Source organism: Pleurodeles waltl, chromosome 3_1 (assembly GCF_031143425.1).
Source record: "Pleurodeles waltl isolate 20211129_DDA chromosome 3_1, aPleWal1.hap1.20221129, whole genome shotgun sequence".
NCBI lineage: Eukaryota > Metazoa > Chordata > Amphibia > Caudata > Salamandridae > Pleurodeles > Pleurodeles waltl.
The window spans coordinates 745484959-745507212 of NC_090440.1; the positions used below are offsets into that span (position 1 = coordinate 745484959).

Sequence of the window (22254 nt, forward strand, 5' to 3'; positions counted from 1 at the left end):
CTCCTGCCTGGGGGAGGTGTTAGCATCTCCACCCAGTGCAGGCTTTGTTACTGGCCTCAGAGTGACAAAGGCACTCTCCCCATGGGGCCAGCAACATGTCTCTAGTGTGGCAGGCTGCTGGAGCTAGTCAGCCTACACAGATAGTTGGTTAAGTTTCAGGGGGCACCTCTAAGGTGCCCTCTGTGGTGTATTTTACAATAAAATGTACACTGGCATCAGTGTGCATTTATTGTGCTGAGAAGTTTGATACCAAACTTCCCAGTTTTCAGTGTAGCCATTATGGTGCTGTGGAGTTCGTGTAAAACAGACTCCCAGACCATATACTCTTATGGCTACCCTGCACTTACAATGTCTAAGGTTTTGCTTAGACACTGTAGGGGTACAGTGCTCATGCACTGGTACCCTCACCTATGGTATAGTGCACCCTGCCTTGGGGCTGTAAGGCCTGCTAGAGGGGGTGTCTTACCTATACTGCATAGGCAGTGAGAGGCTGGCATGGCACCCTGAGGGGAGTGCCATGTCGACTTACTCATTTTGTTCTCACTAGCACACACAGGCTTGTAAGCAGTGTGTCTGTGCTGAGTGAGGGGTCTCTAGGGTGGCATAATACATGCTGCAACCCTTAGAGACCTTCCCTGGCATCAGGGCCCTTGGTACCAGAGGTACCAGTTACAAGGGACTTATCTGGATGCCAGGGTGTGCCAATTGTGGAAACAATGGTACATTTTAGGTGAAAGAACACTGGTGCTGGGGCCTGGTTAGCAGGGTCCCAGCACACTTCTCAGTCAAGTCAGCATCAGTATCAGGCAAAAAGTGGGGGGTAACTGCAACAGGGAGCCATTTCTTTACACCCAGTGTACATCTGTTCGTGGCATTAGTCGCTGCAGATTCACATGTGCCCTCCCGCCTCCCCGGGAAGCCTGTAGCCGTTTAGAAGTAGATCTTAAATCTTAAACATTTGTAAATAATTATTATAAACTTTTTATGTACATACGTATTCACTCCATTGCATGGGCACTATTTATAGCAAACAACTCCATCCTCACCCTCTGCGGGGAAAACAATCTAAGATGGAGTCGACGCCCATGCGCAATGGAGCCGAAGAGGGAGGAGTCCTTCGGTCCCGTGACCAAAAAAGACTTCTTCGAAGAAAAACAACTTGTAATACTCCGAGCCCAACACCAGGCAGCGGACTGTGCGAAACATGTGAATCTGCAGCGACTAATGCCACGAACAGATGTACACTGGGTAAGTGACATATTCATTTTGGAACATAATACCACAAAATACTAGAAAGGCAACCCTCCAATAGGAGGTAAGTAATACTCTAAATATATACACTAACAATCAGAAATAGGCATAGAAAAGGTTAGAAAACAGTGCAAAGAGCAATAACCAATAGTGACCCTATGGGGAGCACAAACCATATACTAAAAAAAAAAAAAAAAAGAATGCGAACACAGGACCCCCACCTAGGTACGTGAAATGTGTAGAGGGGAGCTGGGAGTACTAGGAAATAACACAGTATTCACCCCTCCAACCCCCCTGCCCGCCAGCGACCAGGAAAGCATGAGTAAATCACTGGAGTCTTGCAAGCCGAATCGGAAGACCCACCCAAGAGAGAGACCCTAAATAGCCCTGAAAGGGGGGGTTGGTCACCTAACCAGGTAAGCACCTATTAGGAGGGGGCTCTGACATCACCTGCCTGGACTGGCCATTCATATGCTCCAAGAGTTCCCTGCCCACCTTTGAAACAAGATGGCAGAACCCAGGGACCCAAGAGTTCCCTGCCGACCCTGGAAACAAGATGGCAGAACCCAGGGACCCCAGGGGTGGTGATGGACAGGGAATGTGTCACTCCCCTTTCCATTGTCCAGTTTCATGCCAGAGCAAGGCTGGGGGGGTGCTGGTTTATGCACGGAGGGCACCAAATACCAGTGTGCCCCTCAAAGCATACCAGTGGCTTTGGGAGGCTATCCCTCCCAAGCCAGTCACACATATTTCCAAAGGGATTAGGGTGTTACCTCCCTCTCCCAAAGGAAATCCTTTGTTCTGCCTTTCTGGGCTTGATCAGATCAAGCATCAACAGGGCAGAAATCTGTCTGAGGGGTGGCAGCAGCTTGGGCTGCCTGAAAAACCCACTAAGACTGGTGGTAGCAATGCTGGGGGTCCTCTTAGGAGCCCCAAGAGTGCATGGAATCCTACTTCCAATACTTGCAACAGTATTGGGGTATGATTCCAACATGTTTGATACCAACCCTACCCATGCTCGGAGTTACCATTATGTAGCTGGACAAAGCTAGTGAACTATGTCCAATACACGCGTAAAATGGCATCCCGTACTCCGAGTCCACGAAAATGGATCTGGAGTTCGTTAGGGCATCTCTGCTAGTGCAGGGGTGCCCTAACACACAGGTACCTGCACACTGCCCCCTGGGCTGAGAGGGCCTACCATAGTGGTGACTTAGTCACCTGGTGGAGTGACCTATAGTGAAAACGGGTGCATGCACCTGTTTCATGCAGACTGCAATGGCAGGCCCGCAGAACTCTTTCCATGGGCTCCCTGCGGTTGGCAGAATAACAGCTGCAGCCCATAGGGATCGCCTGGCACCCGCCTGGCCTGGGTACCTAGGTATCATATACTAGGGACTTACATGGGGGAACCAGTATGCCAATTGTGGGACGAAAAAGGTGCAGTTTACAGGAGAGAGCATAACTACTGGGGTCCTGGTTAGCAGGATACCAGTAGACACAGTCAAACACACTGACAATATGCAGGAATTGTGGGTAACCATGCCAAGAAAGAGGGCACTTTCCTACAACCGCTGTCCACAGGAGTTCTTGGTCCTCTGTCGTGCAGGCAGTCCTCTGGAGGCTTTTCAGAGATCGCTGGTGCTGCAGACTCCGTCTCCTTCTTTTTGCAGGGCTTTTGAAGCTGGAGACAGGCCGGTAGGGCTGGGGCCAAGTCAGTCTGTGTCTTCAGTCTTCTCTGCTGGGGGTCAGCTTAGCAGTCCTTCTTCCTTTCTTCTTGTAAGGTCGACTGGAACCTGACGAACTAGGTTCAGGGGAGCCCTTAAATCCTGGACTTAGGGTGTTACAGGGCTCCGGGAGCAGTAGGCAATGGCTACTGTCCCTGAGGGTGGCTACACCCTTCTTGTGTCCACTCCCTTTTTGGAGGGAGACACAGACCTAACCCTATTGGTCCCTGTCCTCCAAACTAAGAAGAAGGATTTTTCAAGGAGGGAGTGCCCTGGGGCACTGTAACAAGAGGCCTTAGCTTTTGAGATTTACCACCAGGTGTTACAGTTCCTACAGGGGGGAGATGTGAAGCACATCCACCTAGTGCAGGCTTAGTTTATGGCCATCGAGAGCACAAAGGCTCTCAACCCATGCGGTCAGAAGCTTGTCTCTTAGTGGCAAGCTGGCACAGGCCAGTCAGTCCTGCACTAAAGGATTGGGTAAATACAGGGGCCATCTCTAAAATGCCCTCTGGGTGCATTGTTCAATAAATCCAACATTGGCATCAGTGTGTCTTTATTGTGTTGAGAAGTTTGATGCCAAATTTCCCAGTATTTAGTGTAGCGTTATGGAGTGGTGGAGTTCGTAATGACAAACACCCAGCACATATACTCAATATGGCCACACTGCACTTACAATGTCTAAGATTGGACTTAGCCACTGTAGGCTCCTGCAGCTATGTCCTCACCTGTGGTATAGTGCACCCTGCCTTAGGACTGTAAGGCCCTGAGAGGGGTACCATATCGAGTTTTACTTTTTCTCTCCACAAGTACACACAAGCTGCAAGGGCCTTGCGCATGTGCTTGGTGAGGGGTCTCCCCAGGGTGGCATAATACATGCTGCAGCCCTTTGGCACCTTTCCTGGCCACAGGGCACTTGGTACCATGGGTACCTTTTACAAGGGACATATCTGTGTGCCTGGTTGTGCCAATTGTGGGAACAATGGTACAGTTTTTGGTAAAGAACACTGGTGCTGGGGCCTGGTTAGCAGGATCCCAGCACACTCTCACTCAAGTTGGCATCAATATCAGGCAAAATGTGGGGGGTAACCATGCCAACAAGGGCACTTTCCTACAGATTTTTTCTCTCCATCGCCGGGTTCGAAAGTGTGTTCCTCTCACTCAGAGTTCTTGGCCCGATACAGTCCTAAACAGTATTGTTTCTGTCATTCTATCATTGTTGGTATTGTTTTGATCGTGTATTCTTCCATACTTTATCTTTCAGTTGCATTTTACACCCGGATTCGAATTTCAGCCCTTCATGGCAGACGTGGCCCTCTGGCCCTCTTTGGGCCTGCCTTTTCCACGTGGCATCTAACGATGTAGCCCTAATGGAACGGACTCCTGTAGGAAGCTGGCCTGGTGAGTGGTGAGCACCTATGGTGTTATCACTTTATACCAGGTCCAGGTATCACCTGTTATTGAGGTGTGGACAGTATCTAGGAAATCAGGACTCTCTAGAGGTATCTGTGGATGAGCAGCCAAGGCTTATCTAGGAGACATGCCAAGTTTATGCAATACCACTACAGTCACACAGCAGTTACACACATGAAAGAACCACACAGTGTTAAAAAAATATAGGTAATTTATTGTAGTAACAAAATACTAATATACTGAATAGGCAATACTCCAATAGAAGGTAAGTTAACACACTATTATGTACACATTAGAAGTCACTGATTAGCATAGAAAGCAATTGCAAATAGTAAAAGCAATAGCAAATAGTGAAGGTCCTAGGGGGAGACCAAACCCGTATACTAAGTGGAATGTGAAAGGCAGTCCCCTCCTCGAGGAAGTGGAATCAGTAGAGGGGAGCTGGAGGAACCAGGAACCCCAAAAGGTAAGTACCAGGGTGCCCACCAGTGATGAGGAGAGAAGTAAGTAAGTACCTGGTTTTTCCCCAAACCTACAGGAGAGCTTTGGAAAAGGACTGTGCAAGACCCAGACAAGACTGGAAGAAACTCTGTGGATCCTGACAGAAGAGGACCTGTAAAAGTAGGGGACAAAGTCCAGGTCGAGTTGGAGTGTCCGGCTGTAGCATGAACCACTACCCACCCTTGTGTGGATGCAGGACCAGGTCGACAGTGGAAGTCAGCAGTACAGCACAGGAGCAGGAGTACCAGAAGTGATGCAAGTGATGTCCAACGTAGGCGGTTGTGAATGCAGTCAGCCAGTGGTGCTGGAAAACCACCAACAAGCATTGACAAATGCAAGAGTCGGAGAAGAAGGTTTTGCAAGGCAGAAGAGGACCAGTAAGGCCCAGGGGGCTCAACCCAAGGAGAGACCCTCAGCAGTTTGGAGAGTCACATAAGAAGAGGAGGCAGCCCCCAGAGGCGACCCACAGGCAGCAGGCACAGGAGTCACAGTGAGGCCCACTTAGCACACCTGAAGAGGAGTCCCACGTCGTTGGAGCAGCAGGCAGGAGACTGTGCTTTGCAGGCAAGAGCGCTGGAGGCCAGGGCTACACTGAACGTGATGATCCTTAGGAGGAGGAACAAACAAGCCGTGGTAGCTGTAAGAGTCACAGTGCACTGGAGTGCTGTCCTGCAAAGAGGGGCAAGGGCTTACCATCTCCCAAGTTGGACAGCTGGTAGAGAGGACCAAGGGGATCATTCCAGACCACCACGTGTGATGCAGGATCCACGCAACTCCGGAGGAGAGAAGCTCCGCGCTGCCATTCGTCGTTGGAGTGGGTGCCTACGAATGCAGGAGAGTGACTCATTCATTCCGATGGAGATCCCTTCTTGCTTCTTTTGCAGGCTGAAGACTTGTCACCCTCAGAGGATGCACAGCCAGGGAAATGTTGCGGTTGGAGAACAGATGTTGCAGAGCGGAGTCCTCGCTGGATTTGCAGATTGTCGGTTCCTAGTGGGTCCAGCTGCAGTCCCGGTGGCCAGAAGTCGAAGTATATGATGCAGAGGAGTCCTGCTGGAATCTTTCATGTCGAATCCGAAAACCCACCGGGAAGGGAGACCGCAAATAACCCAGGAAGGGGGATTGGTCACAAAGCAGGGTGACCACCTATCAGGAGAAGGGCTGTGACGTCACCTGCTTGACCTGGCCACTCAGATGCTCGCAGGGCCCTCTGCCCACCTTGGATTCTAGATGGTAGTATCAAGTGGCCACCTAGAGGAGCTCTGGGTACCACCCCTGGGCTCACTCCCCTTTCCATTGTCCAGTTTTGCGCCAAAGGAGTGACCAGGACTTCAGGGACTGGTGCAAACTGGTTTATGCAAGGAGGTCACCAAACGTGACTTACTGGTGTATATTGGGGAGGCAACCCCTCCCTAGCCATGTAACACCTGTTTCCAAAGGGAGAGTGTTTTACCTCCCTCTCCCAAAGGAAATCCTTTGTTATGCCTCCCCCTGCTTCAGCTGGTCAAGCAGCAGGAGGGCAGAAAGCTGTCTGAGGGGTGGCAGAAGCACGGGCTGCCCACATAACCCTAGAAGACTGGTAGGAGCAATACTGGGGGTTATCTAAGGAGCCCCCAGAGTGCATGGAATTATACAACCAATATTGGCAGCAGTATTGGGGTATGATTACGACATGTTATATACCAAACATGCCCAGGATCGGAGTTACCATTATGTAGCTGGAGACACAGTCCAGTACACAGGCAAAATGGCTCCCCGCGCTTAAGAAGTCCAGGGAAATGGAGCTGGAGTTCATAGGGGCACCTCTGCTCATGCATTGGTGCCCTCACACCCAGGTACTTGCACCCTGCCCTCTGGGCTAGGAAGGCCTACCATTGGGATGACTTACAGTGACCTTGTGCAGTGACTTGTAGTGAAAGGGCGCAAGCACCTTTTCACGCAGGCTGCAATGGCACAATACGTGCTGCAGCCCATGGGAAACCCCTGGCACCCCAATGCCCTGGATACGTAAATACCATGTACTAGGGACTTAAATGGGGGCACCAGTATGCCAATTGTAGGGTGTGCTAAGTCCTGAGCAACCAAATTTAGAGGGAGAGAGCGCAGTCACTGGACTATGGTTAGCAGGATCCCAGTGAACACAATCAAAACACACCGACAGCAGGCAAAAAGTGGGGGTAACCATGCCAAAAAGAGGGTACTTTCCTACAGCTCCATTTCGGTATTGCCCTCTATGCCACTCACAATTTCCACACACCGACCACCATCAGGTGTGTAATTTGTGTCTTTCCCCGGACCACAACGAGCAGACCTGCTAAGCATGCCGTTCCCTTTGATCAAAAAAGACACTTCGAGATCGAAGAACTTTTCAGATGGAAATGACGTCTCGAACTCCAGATGACACATTGGATATCTTCGGCGACAACATGCACAAGAAGAGTTGAAGCAAGAGGAGTCCTTCTCCATTCAAGACTCGGTCTCTGATGTACAATTGGACGTTGAGAGTCCACCTTTGCAGTTGGTGCAAACAGTGAGTAAAAAGACCCCTTCAACATCACCTCTGCCTTCCAGTCATGGTCGGAAGCGAGAAACTCATTTGGATGCCCCGCTTTCCTGCTCAGCACCGAAAAAAGCCAAAGAGAAATCTTCAGCATTGACCTCTAGCACCTCAGCTTCTGCTCCGACGCGCCCTAAGATACATGGTGTTTTTGTGCCGAGTACTTCGGTTTCAACCATTTCGGCACTGAATAAGAAAAAACATCCATCCACAGTTTCGGCACCGAAAATATCTCAGGCTCAAAAGTTATGGACGCTCTTCAGCTCCGACTTCAAATTAAAGAGGGAACAGGGCAGAATATAACATCACCTCTTCACCCTTTAAAGAGGAAACAGACTTTCCAAACGGCTCTTGATTCCTCTCCGCCTCCAAAAAAGACTACGAAAGAAAATACCCCTTTTCTTACTCAACCTCCTCCACATACTTCTCCACAGCATACTCCTCCACCAACACCTCCTTTGGGGGATCACACCACCCAATTCACCACCTGGTGGGGCTTGTGATTTAGGAGATACATTAGAAGATCAAGACCCATGGAATGCATATGATCCGGATCCTATTGCACCTAATGATCCCGAGCAGGTTATAGCTAGGGCAGCCCCATATCACAATTGTACATATGTACACAGATCCAATAGAAGAGGATTTTTTATTTGACACCCTTGGCGCAACACACATGGAGAGTCAATTTCTTCCACTGTTTCCAGGCATCAGGTATGCAGACGAAATATTCAAAGATCCTGCTAGATCAAGGGTTATCACTCAAAGTAGATGAAAAAATACAAGGCTGCACCAACTGACCCTTTATTTATAAAAACACAAATCCCTTCAGACTCTATTGTTGCCTCCTTTGCTCGCAAAAGGGCTAATAGCCAATCCACAAGAGACACACCTCATCCTTATAAAGAAAGCAAAAAATTAGATGCGGCTGTCAAGAGTGGCAGTTCAAGCAGCCAATTACTGGCGGATTGCTAATGCACAGGTGTTCTTATCCCACTATGATGGAGCTCACTGAGATGCCATGGAAGGGCTTTTACAATACCTCCCGGAAGAACATCGTAAAACAAGGGGTAGAAATTGTAACTGAGGAACGAACAATGTAGAACAATTCCATTAGATGTGTGCTCGATGCTGCTAATGCAGCAGCACGCAGTGTTAAAACCAGCGTCATCATTAGGCGACATGCCTGGCTCAGATGCTCAGGCTTTAAACCAGAGGTACAACATGCAGTTTTGAACATGCCCTTTGATAAAGAGTATTTATTTGGGTAACAAGGGGATAAACAATTGAAAAATGTAATAAAGACAATCAAACTGCCAAAGCTATGAGAACACTCCAAGCCAGCACACACAGGGGTAGTTTTTGTTGCACAGGATTTGCAAGGGGCTTTCGGTCATCATTTCAGGAAGAGTCTTCCGCTCAATCAAAACCCACCTGTTATTTTAGAGGTTCCTATAGAAGGCAGCAGTAACAAGGGAAGAGGAAAGTCATCTACATCTAGAGGCCACCACTAAGCAATGACTTCCATCAAAACCTATCAGCTCACACCACTCCTATAGGGGAAAGGTGCAAAATCTTTACCCGCAATGGTCTCAGACTGCCAATGAGTACTTCAAATTATCCAAAATGGTTACTGTCTGGAGCTCACTTCCACTCTACCAAATATACCCCCTCATACTCACTGACTCTCACAAGATCATCTCACTCTTCTCAAAGAGGAAGTACATTCTCTTCTTCTTAAAGGGGCTGTAGAACCAGTACCATTACAATACCAGGGAACAGGAGTCTACTACCTGTATTTCCTAGTCTCCCAAAAAGATGGGTCTCTCAGACCAATATTTGATCTCAGACCCTTAAACCACTACATCCTATCAGAACACTTCCATATGGTCACTCTTCAGGATGTTATTCTACAACAAGGCGACTTCATGACAGCGTTAAACCAAACGTACAAATATTTTCTCATTCCCATTCATTTACTACACTGCAAATATCTAAGATTCGTAGTTGGAGGAAAACATTACCAATTCAAGGTATTACCATTCGGAGTCCCAACCGCTCCCAGCATTTCCCAAAATACGTCACAGTAGATCTCAGAAGGTCTCAGAAGACAGGAAATTCTTGTCTTCACTTATTTGGACGATCAGCTCATCCAAGCCTATTCATTCACACCGTGTCAAAGACACACTCAAATCACAATTTGTCTCCTACACTCTCTGGGGTTCACCATAAGTTACCTCAAATCTCATCTGCACCCTCTCCGGATACAGCTCTATTTAGAACGTAACACACAATTAAGACTAGAGTTTCCCAGTTCAGCCCGAGTTCAGGCTTTTCAACAATGATTGCTACATTAACAGAGAACCAAGCATACACAGTAAGAACTGTTATGAAACTATTAGGGATGGTGGAATCTTGTATTGCTACCTTACCTCATGCCAGACTTCGTATGCGTCCAGTTCAACAATGTGTCTCGCGTCAATGGTCTCAGGCACAGGGTCAGATGGAAGATCTAGTGTTGTTGGCCCTATAACTTAGTTCACTCTCACACAGATGCCTCAGACACCGGTTGGGGAGCTTATCTCCTCACTCTCACAGTTGAGGGGATATGGGACAACATTCAACCATTTTTCCACGTGAATTACACAAGATAGTGTTGGTACGTACAGACAATATGACTGGCATGTACTATCTTCAAAAACAGGAGGGGGGGGCACACAATCTCATCAACTGTCCAATCTTGCTCAAACAGTATGGAAATGGGCAATTCATCCCCACATTCACATAGTGGCACAGTATACTTCAGGGACAGACAATCACTTTTCAGACCTACTCAACGGGATGCAGCAACAAGTCCACGAGTGAGAACTACACCTACAAGTCCTTCACCAGTACGAATGTATGATGGGACAACGCATGTGGGAATTACTCATGCCTTAACAATGCGGCCTGAACAACGACCACATTGTTTCCACGCGTGCCTTTACAACAATTTGTCGTTGTAAAAGCAAGCCTAGTAAAGGCATGTGTGGGAACAGCATACAGACTCCTAATACTTAACTACCCCGACCCCCCCCACCCACTCGTAAAACAAAACTACCCCAACCCCCCCACCAGACCTAAAACCAAACTAACCCGACCTCCCCACCCCTAAAAACTGAACTATCCCGGCCTCCCCACCCGGCCTAAAAACAACCGACCCCCACACCGCCCTAAAACAAAACTACCCCGACCCTTCACCTCACGCCCAAAAACCAAAATACACCGACCTCCCTCACCCCCTAAAAACAAAAATACCCCAACCCCCCAAAACATAAAATTACCCCGTCCCCCCACCCCTAAAAAAAAAAAAAATAGCCAACCCCCACCACAAGCCCTTAATCCACCCCAACCCTAAAAACTACCCCCCAACCCTGCCCCAGTCCCACTTACCTGACATCACCCTCTCCCAATCTAGAAAAAAAACAACAAACACCCCCCACCCTGCCCCTAAAAACAACCCCAACCTTGCGCAACCACATACCCTAAAACCTACCCTTGTAAAAAAAAATCACAAACACCCCCACCCCGCCCCTAAAAAGAAATAGCCCAACGCCCCCACCCCTACCCCAAGCCCTTTATCCACCACCACCCCTAAAAACTACCCCCAACCCCAATTACCTGACCACATCCTCTGCCGATCGACTCTGCCTTTTTCTCTACCTTAACCACGCATATGCATAGTTCAGCACATGAGTGGTTAAGGCTTGGAAAAAGGCAGTTGTTGTTCTGGAAAGCGTGGTTACACTTGCGTGGGAAACGTCCTCGTTGTTCCCAATGCGTTGTTCAGGACAGTTCCCCACCAGTACTCCCAAAAGTGGGAAACACCTCATATAGACCTATTTGCCATGTATCAAAACAAAAAATGCCAAAACTTTGCTTCCAGGTACCCACACCCTCACCTCAATCCAAAGGCAATGCTCTATGGATGAGGTGGTCAGGGATATTTGCTTACGCTTTCCCCTGTCTCCCTCTCATCCCCTTTCTGGTCCGGAAGCTCAAACAATCTTCCCTCAACATGATCCTGGTTGCCCCTATATGGGCACGTCAACCATGATTCACAACACACTTAAAATTCTCAGTTGTTCCACATCAAAAGTTTCCCAACAAATCAAACCTTCTGACACAAAGACAGGGTCAATTAAGACATCCGTATCTCAGATGCCTCAACATAGCGATTTGGCTCCTGAGGTCATAGAGTTTGGTTATTTACAATTACCACTGGAATGTATGGATATTCTTAAACAAACGCTCAAACCCCCAACTAGACAATGTTATGCGGCAAAATGGAAACGTTTTGTTTGCTATTGTCAAACCCAAACATTGACCCTCTCAAGCCAACAGTACAAGGCATTGTATGTTATTAGCTGCATTTCCAAAATGCACATCTAGCTTAGACATCCATTAGTTTACATTTAGCAGCCATAGCTGCATATCTTCAAAACAGCATATTTTCTTATTTAGAGTTCCAGTTATCAAAACATTTATGGAAGGACTCAAAATAATCATTCCACCAAGAATTCTTCCAGCTCCATCTTGGCATTTTTAACATTGTGCTCAAAAGGCTTATGCCTCCACCTTTTGAGCCACTTCACTCCTGTTCTCCACAATTCCTCTTATGGAAAGTAGCTTTTTTTAGTCGCTATCACTTCTCTTAGATGTGTAAGTGAGCTCCAAGATTTAACTTTGGAAGAACCTTCCATTCAAATGAATAAAGAAAAAAATGTTTTAAGTCCAAAATTCCTTCCAGAAGTAGTTTCACAATTCCATATCAATCAGACAATAGAAATACCAGTGTTCTTTCCACAACCAGATTCTGTGGCAGAAAGAACTCCACATACTCTTGATGTGAAAAGGGCATTTATGTATTATATAGATAGAACAAAAGAGTTTGGGAAAACAAAAAAACTTTTTGTGGCGTTCTCTTTACCACATAAAGGAGAACGTACATCTAAAGCAACTATATCTAGATGGATAGTCAAGTGTATTCAAGCTTGCTATAGTTAAACCAAACAATTACCTGTACCACCTAGAGCACACTCGACTAGGTAAAAAGGTGCATCCGTGGCATTTTTAGGTAACATGCATATAGCAGATATTTGCAAAGTAGCAACATGGTCTACACTACATACACTTACTAAACATTATAATGTAGGTGTCTTTGCCAGCCAATATGCAAATGTTGGGCAAGCTGTACTCCAATCACTCTTTCAATCAATTGCAATTCCTGCACGCTAGCCACCGCTTTATGGAGGGACTGCTTTACAGTCTATGCACACAGCATGTGTATCTACAACTACACATGCCATGGAACAGAAAATGTTACTTACCAGTAGACATCTGTTCGTGACATGTTGCTGTAGATTCACATGTGCCCTCTCTTCACCCTGGACGCATGTGGGCGTTGCAGTTTATTATTATGTAAATATTGTACATATGTAGATACATGGCATGGACATCTTTTCTATCCTCCTCTTTATTTTCACTACTTCACTCTCCCTCCTGCGGAGAAACAATCTAACAAAGTACTCAATGCCCATGCTCAGTATTACAGCGAGGAGGAGTCACTCAATCTCATGACTCGAAAAGCTTCTTAGAAAAAAAACTAATTGTACTACTCTGAACCCAACACTAGATGGCAAGCTTATGCACAGCATGTGAATATCTACAGCGCTACATGCCACAAACAGATGTCTACTGGTAAGTAACGTTTTCCTTCCTTTCTGGGCAATGCACACAAGCTTTGTAGTGTATAAATTAACTTTTATTCGTTTGACAGGCAATGGACAGGATTCTGCCAGCTCACACAAGAGCAACACATGTTGTGGGACTGTACGGAGCACAGCAAGTGAAATGGGCAAGTAAACCATCAAAGTATGGCATTAAGTATCTTAGTACTGACACCTCTTTAGTTAACTGTTGGGTAAAGCCTCTTGACAGCTGTTGTTTCTTGTGGTTGAACTGTGGCAGTGTCTGTTGTTTTAATCAGAATTTAGACTTCTTGTGTTTTAGTTTAGTCTATTATTGTCATTCTCAAAAACGTTGATCTGTAACAAAGAGTTTGCACTAGGTTCTATAAATAAAGAAGTGTTTTGGCCCATCCCAACATATAAAAAACAATGTAATGTTCTGCGTTATGAACCTTTTCTGTTTTATATTAACACCCATGTAAAGACCTTTTCAAAAATAAAAAAGAGGGAGTCTTCCAAGACTTACTTCTTTAAATAACTTTGCTAATTTTACCAGTGGTTACTGTTCCTATTCTTCTCCCTACAATTAAATGATAAAAAGTCATTCATTTTCTCAGTTTCAATTTACTTGGATGCCTTGGGGTTCTTTTATTTTTTTTATTATTCAAAAGGCCATGCAGGGAATTAAGTCATAATAGAGCTTAAAACCAAAGTAGACATTCTCAAATAAAGGAACGCTTTGGAATATTTGTTGCTGCAGATTGTTAGCGGTAGGATTTGGTAAAAATATATTTTTTTTCTCCACACTCTGTGACTTTTGTTAACTCATGACTATGGTGCTGCTGAATCAAAAAGATATTTACAGAACTTAACAGAAGACTAACATAGAGAATTCTAAATGAATATTGGAAACACCGTGGGGTAGTTCAAAACTAGAAGATACAGATGGAGCTGAAAGACATGAATTTTCAGTAGTCCTGACGTTCAGGAGGTTTGGTTGTGTTTGTATTTGGACGTAAGGAATACATTCTAAAGTTTGAATTCTGCTGCCATCAATTCAGTAACATTTTACATTTTGGGTATCCTGCTATACTGTGGCTTTACACCTAAGGGCCCTCTGCCTACCAGAGATTTTGACCACATAAGGAAAATTTCCAATATAAAGAATTTTGTAAAATACCAGATGTAAGTTGGAAGCAAGTGTAGGTCACTTGAAACTGGGGAGATGCGGGCATGTGAAGACACAGGCACCAGCCAGGATTTTGTTCCTACAAGGTAAGCAAGATAGAATTAGTGCGCCTACAGCTATTTCAATTGATCAAAGGGGAAGAGAGGCCGTTTTTTTCTTTTAAGTGTGGCCATTAGTAAATTGGCTATTGGGCTATCCTTCTGATCCGATACTAAAAGCGCTGTTAATGATGAAGCTAATGAATTTTAAGCAAGGGTTAGAGGAGGGTAGAATTCACCAAGGAGTGGATGGTAATATATGATTTTGAGCTTGATTGTGTTGAGTGTGTAAAATTAATTTATTAAATTTCTCCAAAACAGTCATTACATTTAAAATGTTGCATTCCATCAGGAGCATCACATGATTGTTTTCAAAAGATTTAAAAACTACCATTGTAGCTTCCTGTGCTAGTCTTCCTCAGTTTCGTTCCTGTCAGTGGAAAGCATCCTCAGAAACGGTCTGCTTCTTGCTTAATTGGCTGCAAACGACTCCTGCTTTTTGAGTGTTTAGCTGCCTAATTCACTAGCTAGCAGGGCTCACAGTGCCACTAGGTTCAAAGTAAATGTGTAGTAAAAATGTTGTCACTTTTTGCGCATCCATGAGACATTGTGACATCCATTTGTTTTTTATACGAGCTCACTATCATCCCTGATCTTTTGGTTTCAATCTCTGGACCACCTCTTCCTCCCCCCCCCCTTTACATCTTAGCGTCTTTTCTGCACCTCAGGTGTCTTTTTGATGTTGAGTCATCATTGCAAACACCAGATTTAACTTCTTCCTGACTGGAGCTTTCGTTACACAAGATTTTTCTGCTAATCAATAAATCTTCACAGGGCTCACAAGAAGAGTCTCTTCAACCAGTGGACAGTAGGTTTCACCAGTCTTTTGCCCATGTTGGAACAGGAGGAGGACTGTGCTTTCTCTTCTGATTCCTACTTTTTTATCCTTCACTCAACAGAATCTAACAGCTGAATAAAAGTGGGGTCGACAGATTCACTGTGAACAGCATGTGTTAAATTTAGTCTAGGTTATTTCATTGGAGTGAGAAGGGGTTGGATATAGGAGTGGCCTGGGCAGCTCTTCCTCTCAAAATCTGCAGGGAACGGCTGTCCCATTACTGATCCGAATGTTACAGATGTGTGAGACCTTGACTGTGGTGCTCTTCTGACAGTCATTGGATCTTCAAGATGCCTTCTGCTGGCTCACTACTTCAGAATGTGTATATAAAATTACCCTGTGCATATTCATGGACCAATATGAAGAATCTGCACCTTTCACCACATGGTTATTACTGTTGCTCCCCATGGGGTCTCCTGTGGCTTTCAGAATACTGAGATAATGTGTTATAAAAGACTTGTCTATAGCTGCAAGAGGACGAAGGTATTTAAGATTCAACAGACTGGAGAGAAAAAACAAAGCATGCCCTATTTCTAAAGCCAACATGTGCAGTGCACTTATTAGTGGTAACCTAGGGACAATTCACTTTTGCACACCACTCATAGGGTCACATGGTAATACCAGCTAGGAAGCAAACCGAATAATACTCACTAAATCCATAATTGTCCATTAGGTATGGACAATCACATTGTCTTTTGTCAGTGTATGTATTATGACATATAAGTTACACAACATCACTGTTTATCAGAATAACAGGGAGAGCAAATTAGTAACCAGCACGTGAAATGTATTTGAAGTAAAAAAACAAAGAGAAATTAGTAACATCTGTACATAAGGAATGAAAACATCCCCTCAGTCCACCCTGACCATTTGCATCTTGTACAACATTAACAAAGTTGAAGGTTATGATATAACCCTTGTTATCCTTCTGCAACCCCAGGTTCTTCTAGGGAATTGTGGAACTGCAAATTAGCAAGCCTATGAATAAATACTGCATAGGCAGGCAGCTCTGATGGTTTAGATCCTAGAATGGCAAGAATTTGCCAAAAGTAGCAGAGCTCAACATATAGTGGGTGTTTTTTTACGTAGAGCAGTGTATCATGGGTAATGTCGTCATATTTTCAGAATCATTGGGTTTTCTTACGTATACAACCAGTATGTTTGCAGCAAATGGATAAGGTACTGAACCTATGCATTATGGAAAAATGGACAGTACTTTGCCTCAATATAAACTTCAACTATCTGTTTGTTTTTCATTTCTAGTAAATGAAATTTAAAGTAATAGATCAAACTCAAAAAAGGGTTTCCAATCTTATGCAACCCCTTTAATACTGCCTCATGAGCAATAGTACCTTCATTCACTAAACCTCCAATGGGGCCGCAACCCATCAATTGCCAAGTTTCCTGGAGAACCTCACTCTAAAATGAGGTTCTCCCGAGGACTCCGCCATTATTATATAATTGTTCGTCATCTGTGTTCCACAAATACCATTGTAGTCAAAACGAATTCCCTGGTCATGCATGTTAATAACTTCCAGTTTTCTGTATGTATGGTAATTGTCATACATGTCCTGTACTTTCTTGCTACCACCATAACCAGTCATTGCATTAGAAGTGGGTGTAGAGAGTTTATGGATTGAGTCAACATTGTTGCATTGTCTGCAAATAGCAATGTTGGCACAGACTGGTTGTGCACACAGGAAACACCCAAGCTCTATGGATATTATTCAGAAACAAATTTGGATTTGTGGAACCAGAATGCACCCTTGTCAAACACCATAAGGCACTAAAAGGGGCTGTGTTGTCTCCCCGAAACAGAATCTTCTTCTGGAACAAACTCCTAATAACGTTCACCAGGGCAGAAATAATAACCACTCGCTAACCGAACATCCCACAAGCAATGTTTGTCAATAGAGTCAAATTCAGACAGAAACTAAACAAAACCCTGAAAACGACTCTCCTTCCTCAATACATAATTTGTAATAAAGATAAAGACTCAAAACACTGCTCTGTTGCTCTAAGTCCTGACCTAAAGTTTAAGTGGTTGGGCAAAGAATGTATCATCTTTCTGCCCACTGCTTGATACATTTTAGTTTTGTCTTACAAAACACAGTGGCAGACGTGGTAGTTACTGGAAAGAGTCCTGTCATATTGTTGTTTTTAATCAGAGCTCATACATTCAATATAAACACAGCACGGCTTTGGGTCTTTCAACTATCTGCTTGATTTTGCCACTCCTGCTGTTGCTTAATAAAGTGTCATCCTCATGTTGGGCTAAGCAAGAGGAGAGTTTCATTCTCATTTTCAAAATCTAACTATAGTGTTAATCTGCATGCTTAAAAATGTGTGTGTTGCACTACATAAGCTGCATTTCTGTCAGGAGCTGCAGCAGCCCATATGGACTGTTAGCTCAATGCAGAAGCAATATTTCAAAATAGACTTCCTGACTAGCAAAAACACATTTTGCATGTTAGTGATATGTTTGTTTGAAGTGTGATTCAAATACTTATGTAAATGCATTTTCAATATTGTATAGTGCTACTTTTCAACAAATATTTGTATTTGCAAAAGTATGTTTCAGCTAAAGTAAAGAAATAAATGATCCTATTGAAAAATCAGATTGAAAGGTTTTGTAGCATGAATAGTTTCCTAGATTCACATGCTTTGCATTATTCCGTGGCCTGTAGGTAGGTAAGTAGAACCATGATGTTATAAGTACACACTGTGCGTGTTTGACGGCTTCAGATGATTTTTCTGCTTTCGAGTTCCCAAGCTTTGCGGTGAGCACCAGGTAACCAGCAGGGAAGAAGTGGGGACAACACCAAAGAACAAAAAGAAAACCGCGAAAAAGCAGCACAAAAGCATTAAAGTCTGCAGTGAACACTGAGAGGAGATGAAAAAGACTGAAATCCCAGGGATTGTTCCCATCTTGGTCTAGGAATGTGCAGCTAAGGCAAACAAATCTTTCAGAGAGGTGGAAAATAACCCACTTGCATTCTGCCCAGAGTATCACAAAAAAAGGATAACCATAATGTCTAACTTTTACCTGCCTCAAGACCATAAGTCTGAGGGTTGTAAGGCCTGTGAGAAGTTCCTTTCAGGGCCTTCTAAAGTGAGTAAAAAATAGAGGTGGGTGCACAATGCCATGGTGCAGTCATAGTTCAGACACCTCAAAGACAATGGATTGGCAAATGCGACGGGTTCAATGTAGAGGAGACCTAGGTCGACAGTGAAAGGTAAACAGCATTGAAAAAGGTGCCAAAAGACTGAGCATAAAGTGCCTAGTGCTTCAGGGCTGCAGTGGGACAGAGACAAAACCCTCAAACTCATAGACAAGTAGTTCCATGGATCGAAGCACAAAGATCTCTTTGGGGACAAACCTTGCAAATGTGACTCAACTCCATAAGGGGATCAAGGTTGGTGGAAGGACAAGGAGTTGAAAGGAAAGGACATTTTGACCCTGAAGAGGAAGTGCTCAATGCTGAACAGGTGCTCAAAGTGAGAAGAAAGAAGTGTTGACTCAAACCTAAAATGGAGGCACTCTTGTAGAAGAAAAGAGTTCAACAACACGCTCAAGGGCTTTACAATCTGAGCAAGGACAGATGAAAGTAAGCACCTGGAAAAGGAACAGGTAGAGTTGTAACCCCCAGGAACTCCTGAAACCCTAGAGGAAGGATGAGGATTAATTTATAAAGAAGAGGAGCGGGTTGAGCAGATTATATTCAGGCATCAAGGTCAACAAACAAGGGCTGGCAAGATGTGGGCCCAGACTTACAAGACTGGGTCATCAAATCATACTGCATATGTAATTCATTAATTAAAATGGCAGTTGACATGCAATATCCAATTAGAGGGGTAGCAAACAGAAGCATGCTTTTTACTAGAGACAGTGATACCTTCACAAAAGAAAAAAAAATGTTTCTACCTATGCTTGCAAGCATGCTAGATAAAGAAAGGCAACCATTGTAAGAACCAGCTTCTTCCAAGCCTGTCATATTAATAGTGGTGAAAACGTATAGATGCTCCACAGAAGACCACACATACATAAAGAGCAGCACCCCAGCCAGGCTACATCAGAGTTTCTGCAACCAGAAAAATAACTAAGGCACCAACATCTACGAGACTACCACCAGATAAAGAGCGCAAAGAGTAAATATGGTGGGCAGGAAAATGGAAAGATCAGCTACCACCAAATGGCAAATAGCAAACTCTAATGCCCTGCAGAAAAGTTATGGACACCAGCAGTGGGCTAAGATTGAGGACCTCTTGCAAAACCGGCCTGTCAGTTCAGGAAAAGAACTAAAGCGATTACCTGTGAGGAGAAATCTATAGCCCATGCCTGCCTTATATTAGCACTGGATGTAGCAGACACAGTCAGTAGACAGATGTGAATGGGGAACGCTCTTAAGACACATTCCTGCCTAAAGGTCCCCATATTCAAACGGAGCGTAGGCTTCTATAATTAACATGCTTTCAACAAGGGAAGTCCTGTTTGGAGCATCAGTAGACCACTCCTTCCAACAAAGAAGAAAGACAATGACAGCAAAGATGATGTGGGCACTGGAGTCTGGAGAGCGCTTAGAGAGGAGCTACCTTTGTCAAAAAAGCCCATGTTTAGAGGAGGATTTTAGTCAGGCACACACTAACCCAAATTTACCCCAGCTATAACTGGACAGTTCATGACCATGCAGTGGCAGTACCGTACAACACCAAGACAGCCCTTTTGAGGCAGAGCCAGAACATGATAATAAATCCCCAAGACTTATGGCCCCTGGCCTCAAAATGGTTTTAAATGACCCCCCACCCCCGCTCCCCAACACTGAACATCAGTGGGGGCAGATTCAAAGGTTTATTTAGGGAGTGGAGACAGATAATCTGAGACAGATAGGGAACTAAGCATCATAAAATAAGGATATTGCAGAGAACTGGAGCAAATGCCACCAAATATCAAACCATAGAAAAGAGTATGCAAACAAGAAGAAATGTGGCTATTATAATTGGAGGTAAAATACCTCCTTCAAAAGGAATCAATAGAAAACCTGCCAAGGAAAGAACACTACCTGGGAGTGTAATGGCGTATACTTCCTGATCTCAAAAGATAACTTTAAACACAGAAGTTTGAAATGACCACACAGCAAGATGTCATGAGGCTTATAAGGAAGGCAGTCTAGATGGTGACCAAAGACCTTAAGGCTACCTTCTTCCATAGCTTGATAAAAAGGAGGTGCAAGAAAAACACGAGGTTTGTGGTGAACAATTAGCATTACCAATTCAAAGAGCTTCCAAGGGTGTTCACAACATGTTTTGCAGTGGTGGCAGATCACTTGATAAGGCAGAGGATTCATGGGTACCCCTGCCTGGATGGTTGGCTAATACAGGCAAACTCACTAACACAATACCAATGCATGGCTTAAAGGTAGTGAGGTGAGGTGGAGTAGGGCCAGTGGATTGGAGTAGAATGGGTCAGATGGTTGTGGGGTATATCGGAGTAGAGAGGGGTATATTGTAGTTGGGTGGGGTTGATCAGGGTAAAGTGGAGTGGGGTAGATTGGAATGGGGTAGATTGAGGTAGAGCAGAATGCGGTAGGGTGAAATTAGATTGGGTAGAGTGGGGTTGAGTGGTGTTGAGTAGGATAGAGTGAGGTGGAGTAGATTGGGTTAGGGTAGAGTGGGGTAGAGTAGAGTGAGGTAGACTGGGGTAGATTGGGGTAGAATGGGCCAGAGCAGAGTGGGTAGATTTGTGTAGAATGTAGTGAGTAGGGTGAGGTAGATTGGATTGGGGTAGAGTGAGGTGGGATGGCGTAGAGCAAAGTCGGGCAGATTGGGTAGATTTTAGTGGAGTAGAGTAGGCTAGATTGGAGTAGGGCGGAGAGGAGTAGAACAGGGGTTGTGGGGTGGTGTGGGTTAGACTGGGGTAGATTGTAGTGGAGTGAAGTAGATTGGTATGGGGTCGATTGGGGTAGAGTGGTGGATGGGTTGGGTGTATTGGGGCAGAGTGGGGTAGTTTGGAGTAGATTGTAGTGGTGTGAGGTAGATTGGAACGGGGTTGATTGGAGTAGAGTAGATTGGGGTAGGTTAGAGTGGGGAGGGGTAGATTGGAAAGGGGTAGATGGGATAGGGTTGAGTGGGGTATATTGTAGTGGAGTGGGGTAGATTGTGGTACAGTGTAGTGTGGTAGATTGGAATGGGGTAGAGTGGGATAGGTTGGGTAGAGTGAAATTGGGTAGATTGGAGTAGAGTGTAGTAGGTTTGGATAGAGCAGAGTGGGGTAAATTGGAGTGGGGTAGATTTGGGTACAGTGGAGTAAAATGGGGTAGATTAGAGAGGGGGTAGAGTGGGGTGGGATCGATTGTGGTAAATTGGAGTGGGATAGATTGGGGTAGAGTGGAATGTGGTAGTTAAGGGTAGAGTGGAAGGGGGATAGAATGAGGTAGATTGGGTTAGATTTGAGTGGGGCAGATTGGGATGGGGTGAGGTAGATTGGAATGAGTTAGTTTGGAGAGGGATAGATTACAAAGCAGCAGCGGTCACCGTGGAACATGCAAATTAGCCCTATTCTTGATAAGGAATGGGGTAGAGTGGGATAGGTTGGGTAGAGTGAAATTGAGTAGATTGGAGTAGAGTGTAGTAGGTTTGGATAGAGCAGAGTGGGGTAAATTGGAGTGGGGTAGATTTGGGTAGAGTGGAGTAAAATGGGGTAGATTAGAGAGGGGTAGATTGAGGTGGGATCGCTTGTGGTAAATTGGAGATAGATTAGGATGAGTTAGTTTGGAGAGTAGCTCAGTTTACAGCGGGAGCAGCGGATGGACACTAATTAAGTTAAATTAATCTGTACTTCATCCATGCTGCACACAAACAGAAGTAAGTCACACAGTGATGCCTTGCAAGTGCTGCTAAATTAGAAGGGAGCAAAGAAGAGAGATAAGGATGCCAACAAATGGTAAGTAATAG

The 22254-nt window shown here is 44.9% G+C and overlaps 1 protein-coding gene across 4 annotated transcripts in view; it reads left to right on the forward strand.

Moving 5' to 3' along the window:
- QSER1 (glutamine and serine rich 1) overlaps nt 1-22254 on the forward strand; it is a 564431-nt gene that overhangs the window by 304492 nt on the left and 237685 nt on the right. For 3 of the 4 annotated variants that reach the window (XM_069223515.1, XM_069223517.1, XM_069223518.1), the window contains one exon: nt 13268-13345. The exons of the other annotated variant lie outside the window; for it this stretch is intronic. In XM_069223515.1, coding sequence (XP_069079616.1) covers nt 13268-13345 — 78 coding nt within the window. The remainder of the gene's footprint in view (nt 1-13267; nt 13346-22254) is intronic. 4 annotated transcript variants of the gene reach the window in all.